At 44.2% G+C, this 9,453-nt stretch overlaps 1 protein-coding gene across 1 annotated transcript in view; it reads left to right on the plus strand.

Moving 5' to 3' along the window:
* The window catches only part of LOC142683575 (general transcription factor 3C polypeptide 2-like), a 34,642-nt gene extending 27,094 nt beyond the window's left edge, over positions 1-7,548 (plus strand). The window contains exons 5-7 of the mRNA XM_075847419.1: positions 5,577-5,671; positions 5,748-5,825; positions 7,446-7,548. Of these exons, the coding sequence (XP_075703534.1) occupies positions 5,577-5,671; positions 5,748-5,825; positions 7,446-7,548 (276 nt within the window). The remainder of the gene's footprint in view (positions 1-5,576; positions 5,672-5,747; positions 5,826-7,445) is intronic.
* The last annotated feature ends 1,905 nt before the right edge of the window (positions 7,549-9,453 follow it).

Consider the following 9,453-nt stretch of genomic DNA (forward strand, 5'->3'; position numbering starts at 1 on the left):
TATATATATATATATGTATATATGGGATATATATGGGATGTGTATATATATGTGTATATATGGCATGTGTATATATATGTATATATGGGATGTATATATGTATATATATATATATATGGGATGTATGTGTATATGTATATATATATGGGATGTATGTATATATATGTATATATATGGTATATATATGTATATGGGATGTATGTATATATGTATATATATGCATATATATGTATATATTGGATGTATGTATGTGTATGTGTGTGTATATATATATATATATATATATATATATATATATGTATATAGGGGATGTATGTACACTACCGTTCAAAAGTTTAGGGTCACTTAGAAATGTCCTTATTTTTGCAAGAAAAGACAGTTTTTTTCAATGAAGATAACATTAAATGAATCAGGAATACACTCTATACATTGTTAATGTGCTAAATGACTATTCTAGCTGCAAACTTCTGGTTTTTAATGCAATATCTACATAGGTGTATAGAGGCCCATTTCCAGCAACCATCACTCCAGTGTTCTAATGGTACATTGTGTTTGCTAACTGTGTTAGAAGGCTAATGGATGATTAGAAAACACCTGAAAACCCTTGTGCAATTATGTTAGCACCACTGAAGAGCTGATGTAGCCGGTGCCAGTGCTGAGGAGCTGATGTAGCCAGTGCCAGTGCTGAGAAGCTGATGTAGCCGGTGCCAGTGCTGAGAAGCTGATGTAGCCGCTGCCGGTGCTGAGGAGCTGATGTAGCCGGTGCCAGTGCTGAGGAGCTGATGTAGCCGGTGCCAGTGCTGAGGAGCTGATGTAGCCGGTGCCAGTGCTGAGGAGCTGATGTAGCCGGTGCCAGTGCTGAGCAGCTGATGTAGCCGGTGCCAGTGCTGTTAATATATCAGTTGATATACTGAATTGGATGAATGTAGAGATGGTCCAAGCTAAATTAAATAAAATAAATGTGCACAAGGCCCCGGGACCAGATGGGTTACACCCTAGAATTCTTAAAGAGCTTAGTTCAGTTATTTCTGTCCCCCTTTTCATAATATTCAGAGAATCTCTAGTGACTGGTATAGTGCCAAGGGACTGGCGCAGGGCAAATGTGGTGCCTATTTTCAAAAAGGGCTCTAGGTCTTCCCCGGGTAATTATAGACCAGTAAGCTTAACATCCATCGTGGGGAAAATGATTGAGGGACTATATACAGGATTATGTGACAATAAATAGCATTATAAGTGACAGCCAGCACGGTTTTACTAAGGACAGAAGTTGTCAAACTAACCTAATCTGTTTTTATGAAGAGGTGAGCAGAAGTCTAGACAGAGGGGCCGCTGTGGATTTAGTGTTTTTGGACTTTGCAAAGGCATTTGACACTGTCCCCCATAGACGCCTAATGGGTAAATTACGGACTATAGGTTTAGAAAATATAGTTTGTAATTGGATTGAGAATTGGCTCAAGGACCGTATCCAGAGAGTTGTGGCCAATGATTCCTACTCTGAATGGTCCCCAGTTATAAGTGGTGACCCCAGGGTTCAGTGCTGGGACCACTATTATTCAACTTATTTATTAATGATATAGAGGATGGGATTAATAGCACTATTTCTATTTTTGCAGATGACACCAAGCTATGTAATATAGTTCAGACTATGGAAGATGTTTGTGAATTGCAGGCAGATTTAAACAAACTAAGTGTTTGGGCGTCCACTTGGCAAATGAAGTTTAATGTAGATAAATGTAAAGTTATGCATCTGGGTACCAACAACCTGCAGCATCATATGTCCTAGGGGGAGCTACACTGGCGGATTCACTTGTTGAGAAGGATCTGGGTGTAATAATCTGCAGGCATCATATGTCCTAGGGGGAGCTACACTGGGGGAGTCACTTGTTGAGAAGGATCTGGGTGTACTTGTAAATCATAAACTAAATTTCAGCATGCAGTGTCAATCAGCTGCTTCAAAGGCCAGCAAAATATTGTCGTGTATCAAAAGAGGCATGGACTCGCGGGACAGGGATGTAATATTACCACTTTACAAAGCATTAGTGAGGCCTCATCTAGAATATGCAGTCCAGTTCTGGGCTCCAGTTCATAGAAAGGATGCCCTGGAGTTGGAAAAAATACAAAGAAGAGCAACGAAGCTAATTAAGGGCGCGGAGAATCTAAGTTATGAGGAAAGATTGAAAGAATTAAACCTATTTAGCCTTGAAAAAAGACGACTAAGGGGGGACATGATTAACTTATATAAATATATGAATGGCACATACAAAAAATATGGTGAAATCCTGTTCCATGTAAAACCCCCTCAAAAAACAAGGGGGCACTCCCTCCGTCTGGAGAAAAAAAGGTTCAAGCTGCAGAGGCGACAAGCCTTCTTTACAGTGAGAACTGTGAATCTATGGAATAGCCTACCGCAGGAGCCGTCACAGCAGGGACAGGAGACACCGCAGGAGCCGTCACAGCAGGGACAGTAGACACCGCATGAGCCGTCACATGGCAGGGACAGTAGACACCGCAGGAGCTGGTCGCAGCAAGGACAGTAGACACCACAGGAGTTGGTCACAGCAGGGACAGTAGACACCGCAGGAGCTGGTCGCAGCAGGGACAGGAGACACCGCAGGAGCCGTCACAGCAGGGACAGTAGATACCACAGGAGCCGTCACAGCAGGGACAGTAGACACCGCAGGAGCCGTCACAGCAGGGACAGGAGACACCGCAGGAGCCGTCACAGCAGGGACAGTAGACACCGCAGGAGCCGTCACAGCAGGGACAGGAGACACCGCAGGAGCCGTCACAGCAGGGACAGGAGACACCGCAGGAGCCGTCACAGCAGGGACAGGAGACACCGCAGGAGCCGTCACAGCAGGGACAGGAGACACCGCAGGAGCCGTCACAGCAGGGACAGTAGATGCCTTTAAAAAAGGGTTAGATAATTTCCTAGAACAAAAAAATATTAGCTCCTATGTGTAGAAATTTTTCCTTCCCTTTTCCCGTCCCTTGGTTGAACTTGATGGACATGTGTCTTTTTTCAGCCGTACGAACTATGTAACTATATATATATATATTTATTTATATATGGGATGTGTATATATATATATATATATATATGTGTATATATGGGATGTACGTGTATATATATATATATATATATATATATATATATATATGTATGTGTGTGTATATATATATATATATATATACACACCGATATATATATATATGGGATGTATGTGTAAATATGGGATATATATATATTTATATATAATATATATATGGGACGTGTATATATGGGATGTATGTGTATATATGGGATGTATGTGTATATATGGGATGCATGTATATGTGTATATATATATGTATATATATTTGTATATATGGGATGTATGTATATATATGTATATATGGGATGTGTGTGTGTGTGTGTGTGTGTGTGTGTGTATATGTATATATATATGGGATGTATGTGTATATATATATATATATAATACATATGGGATGTATGTGTATATATGGGATGTATGTATGTAAAGTATGGGGTGTGTATGTATGGGATGTATGGGGTGTGTGTATATATTTGTGTGGGATTTATGTGTGTGTGTGTGTGTGTGTGTGTGTGTATGTATGTGTATATATATATAATGTCCACCATCCAGCAGCACCAGTCAGGAATATAGGTGGGTGCACGTCCCAGGAGCCCGATCACTGCTCCCAGATCCTCAATATTCGTCCAATAAGAAACAGCACTCCAATTTGTGATAGAAAAAACTGCTTTTTATTAGCCCCTGTGCGACTTTTCGGCTCTTTACATGGAGCCTTTCTCAAGCATGTTATACACACACACACACACACACACACACACACACACACACGCACACGCACACGCACACACACACACGTATGTGGTGTATGTGTACATAAGTATTTATGTATGGGGTATGTGTATGTGGTATATGTATGTATGGGGTATATGTATGTATGTATGTATGTATGTATGGGGTATATGTATGTATGTGGTGTATGTATGGGGTATATGTATGTATGTAAGTGGTGTATGTATGTATGGGGTATATGTATGTATGTAAGTGGTGTATGTATGTGTGGGATGTATGTATGTATGTATGTGTGGGGTGTATGTATGAAGTGTATGTATGTTTGGGGTATTTGTATGTGTGGGGTGTATGTATGTATGTGTGGGGTATATGTGTGTGTGTGTATATATATATATATATATATATATATATGTGTATGTATGGAGTGTATGTATGTGTGTCAGTCCATATCACCCCCTCCATCCCCCTTATTTCCCCTTTACTCCTTCTGCCTCGTGTCCTCCCTCTTATTCTTTCTGTCTTGCCCCCCTCCCCCCGGGCCTCCGTCCCTCTCCCCCACCTGGCCTCGATCCCTCTCCCCCCCCTGGCCTCCCCCCCCCCACTGGCCTCCCTCCCTCTCCCCCCCCCCCCTTGGTCTCGGTCCTCCCTCCCTCTCCCCCCCCTGGCCTCGATCCCCTCTCCCCCCCCCCCCCACTGGCCTCGATCCCTCTCTCCCCCCCCACTGGCCTCGGTCCCTCTCCCCCCCCACTGGCCTCGGTCCCTCTCCCCGGTCCCTCTCCCCCCCCCCCCCACTGGCCTCGGTCCCTCAGACCCCCCCTGGCCTCGGTCCCTCTCCCCGGTCTCTCTTCCCCCCCCCCTTGGCCTCGGTCCCTCTCCCCGGTCCCTCTCCCCCCCCCCTGGCCTCGGTCCCTCTCAACCCCCCCCTGGCCTCGGTCCCTCTCAAACCCCCCCCCCTGGCCTCGGTCCCTCTCAAACCCCTCCCCCTGGCCTCGGTCCCTCTCAACCCCCCCCCCTGGCCTCGGGCCCTCTCAACCCCCTCCCCCTGGCCTCGGTCCCTCTCAGCCCCCCCCCCCCTGGCCTCGGTCCCTCTCAGCCCCCCCCCTGGCCTCGGTCCCTCTCAGCCCCCCCCCCCTGGCCTCGGTCCCTCTCAGCCCCCCCCCCTGGCCTCGCTCCCTCTCAGCCCCCCCCTGGCCTCGCTCCCTCTCAACCCCCCCCTGGCCTCGCTCCCTCTCAGCCCCCCCCCCTGGCCTCGCTCCCTCTCAGCCCCCCCCCCCTGGCCTCGCTCCCTCTCAACCCCCCCCCCCCCCTGGCCTCGCTCCCTCTCAACCCCCCCCCTGGCCTCGGTCCCTCTCAACCCCCCCCCCCTGGCCTCGGTCCCTCTCAACCCCCCCCCCTGGCCTCGGTCCCTCTCAACCCCCCCCCCTGGCCTCGGTCCCTCTCAGCCCCCCCCCTGGCCTTGGTCCCTCCCCCCCCCTGGCCTCGGTCCTCCCTCCCTCTCCCCCCCCCCCTGGCCTCGGTCCTCCCTCCCTCTCCCCCACCCTTGGTCTCGGTCCTCCCTCCCTCTCCCCCCCCTTGGTCTCGGTCCCTCACCCCCCCACCTGGCCTCGGGCCCTCTCCTTCTCCCCTTGCCGCCTCCTCTCTATCTCTCAGGTGAGGTGGAGGTGCCGGGTCTCCAGTGAGCGGGGGAGGGGAGCTTGTTGGTTCCTCTAGGTTCCCTTTATTCCTGACCGCTCATTCCTCTTGTTTTCCCAGAAGGTCCATCCTCTTGCGAGGGGCAGTGCTGAGAATGGTCTACACAATTCCATCATGGCCCCGGTGTGGAGCTCTGCGCAGATCACCATGGACTTGTAAGACCTGTTTCTGCATGATGGAGACACGTTCTCATTGACATTACTTATTAACAAGCCTGTGTCTCCTCTATAGCCGGGAAGCCCAGTACTCAGACTGGGGGTACCCCGAGTGGATCCCAAATAAAGGCAGCTGGTGCTTCTTGTCACGCAGGTAAGATGTGCTCAACTCTAACCAGATAATAACCTCTTCTATATAGTCAGGATCTTACTCTGATCTCATGACTATATATGATCCTGTAGGAGGACTGGATCACACACTGATCTCATGACTATATATCATCCTGCAGGAGGACTGGATCACACACTGATCTCATGACCATATATGATCGTGCAGGAGGACTGGATCACACACTGATCTTATGTCTATATATGATCCTGCAGAAGGGCTGGATCACACACTGATCTCATGACTATATATGATCCTGTAGGAGGACTGGATCACACACTGATCTCATGACTATATATCATCCTGCAGGAGGACTGGATCACACACTGATCTTATGACTATATATCATCCTGCAGGAGGACTGGATCACACACTGATCTCATGACTATATTTGATCCTGCAGGAGGACTGGATCACACACTGATCTTATGACTATATAAGATCCTGCATGAGGACTGGATCACACACTGATCTTATGTCTATATATGTTCCTGCTGGAGGACTGGATCACACACTGATCTCATGACTATATATGATCCTGCTGGAGGACTGGATCACACACTGATCTCATGACTATATATCATCCTGCAGGAGGACTGGATCACACACTGATCTCATGACTATATATCATCCTGCAGGAGGACTGGATCACACACTGATCTCATGACTATAGCTGATCCTGCAGGAGGGCTGGATCACACACTGATCTCATGACTATATATCATCCTGCAGGAGGACTGGATCACACACTGATCTCATGACTATAGCTGATCCTGCAGGAGGACTGGATCACACACTGATCTCATGACTATATATGATCCTGCAGGAGGACTGGATCACACACTGATCTCATGACTATAGCTGATCCTGCAGGAAGACCGGATCACACACTGATCTTATGACTATATAAGATCCTGCAGGAGGACTGGATCACACACTGATCTCATGACTATATATCATCCTGCAGGAGGACTGGATCACACACTGATCTTATGACTATATAAGATCCTGCAGGAGGACTGGATCACACACTGATCTCATGACTATAGCTGATCCTGCAGGAGGACCGGATCACACACTGATCTTATGACTATATAAGATCCTGCAGGAGGACTGGATCACACACTGATCTCATGACTATATATCATCCTGCAGGAGGACTGGATCACACACTGATCTTATGACTATATAAGATCCTGCAGGAGGACTGGATCACACACTGATCTCATGACTATATATGATCCTGCAGGAGGACTAGATCGCACACTGATTTCATGACTATATATGATCCTGCAGGAGGACTAGATCGCACACTGATCTCATGACTATATATGATCCTGCAGGAGGACTGGATCGCACACTGATCTCATGACTATATATCATCCTGCAGGAGGACCGGATCACACGCTGATCTTATGACTATATATTATCCTGCAGGAGGACTGGATCACACACTGATCTTATGACTATATAAGATCCTGCAGGAGGACTGGATCACACACTGATCTTATGACTATATATGATCCTGCAGGAGGACTGGATCACACACTGATCTCATGACTATATATGATCCTGTTATTTGCTGAGTATCTGTTTCCTTGGCAGTGAGGCTGAGATCTACCTCCCCCTACAGATGACCTCCCCGCCATTCTGTATCAGAAGAGAAGGTATTAAGGAGGACTCCGACCCTCATGTTCTCAGCAGGTAGGATTATTAGTTATAACATCTTATCACTATAACCCTCATCATCTGCCGGCTGTTTTCTGCTGAGTATCGTGACCTGCGTCACATGACTATCACTATTATCCGCCCCTATATACCGTGTATCATCTATATTATATGTTATATGTTATTATCCCCCTATATACCGTGTATCCTCTATATTATAGGTTATATGTTATTATCCCCCTATATACTGTGTATCCTCTATATTATAGGTTATATGTTATTATCCCCCCTATATACTGTGTATCCTCTATATTATAGGTTATATGTTATTATCCTCCCTATATACCGTGTATCCTCTATATTATAGGTTATATGTTATTATCCCCCCTATATACTGTGTATCCTCTATATTATAGGTTATATGTTATTATCCCCCCTATATACTGTGTATCCTCTATATTATAGGTTATATGTTATTATCCCCCCTATATACCGTGTATCCTCTATATTATAGGTTATATGTTATTATCCCCCTATATACTGTGTATCCTCTATATTATAGGTTATATGTTATTATCCCCCCCTATATACCATGTATCATCTATATTATATGTTATATGTTATTATCCCCCTATATACCGTGTATCCTCTATATTATAGGTTATATGTTATTATCCCCCTATATACTGTGTATCCTCTATATTATAGGTTATATGTTATTATCCCCCTATATACCGTGTATCCTCTATATTATAGGTTATATGTTATTATCCCCCCTATATACCGTGTATCCTGTATATTATAGGTTATATGTTATTATCCCCCCTATATACCGTGTATCCTCTATATTATAGGTTATATGTTATTATCCCCCCTATATACCGTGTATCCTCTATATTATAGGTTATATGTTATTATCCCCCCTATATACCGTGTATCCTCTATATTATAGGTTATATGTTATTATCCCCCCTATATACCGTGTATCCTCTATATTATAGATTATATGTTATTATCCCCCTATATACCGTGTATCCTCTATATTATAGGTTATATGTTATTATCCCCCCTATATACTGTGTATCCTCTATATTATAGATTATATGTTATTATCCCCCTATATACCGTGTATCCTCTATATTATAGGTTATATGTTATTATCCCCCCTATATACCGTGTATCCTCTATATTATAGGTTATATGTTATTATCCCCCCTATATACCGTGTATCCTCTATATTATATGTTATATATTATTATCCTCCCTATATACCGTGTATCCTCTATATTATAGGTTATATGTTATTATCCCCCCTATATACCGTGTATCCTCTATATTATAGGTTATATGTTATTATCCCCCCTATATACCGTGTATCCTGTATATTATAGGTTATATGTTATTATCCCCCCTATATACTGTGTATCCTCTATATTATATGTTATATGTTATTATCCCCCCTATATACTGTGTATCCTCTATATTATATGTTATATGTTATTATCCCCCCTATATACCGTGTATCCTCTATATTATAGGTTATATGTTATTATCCCCCTATATACCGTGTATCCTCTATATTATAGGTTATATGTTATTATCCCCCCTATATACCGTGTATCCTCTATATTATAGGTTATATGTTATTATCCCCCCTATATACCGTGTATCCTGTATATTATAGGTTATATGTTATTATCCCCCCTATATACCGTGTATCCTCTATATTATAGGTTATATGTTATTATCCCCCTATATACCGTGTATCCTCTATATTATAATATGTGTATCCTGTATATTATAGGTTATATGTTATTATCTGCCCATACTGTGTATCCTCTATATTATAGGTTATATGTTATTATCCCCCTATATACCGTGTATCCTCTATATTATAGGTTATATGTTATTATCCCCCTATATACCGTGTATCCTCTAAATTATA

This window comes from Rhinoderma darwinii (genome assembly GCF_050947455.1).
Source record: "Rhinoderma darwinii isolate aRhiDar2 chromosome 4 unlocalized genomic scaffold, aRhiDar2.hap1 SUPER_4_unloc_1, whole genome shotgun sequence".
NCBI lineage: Eukaryota > Metazoa > Chordata > Amphibia > Anura > Rhinodermatidae > Rhinoderma > Rhinoderma darwinii.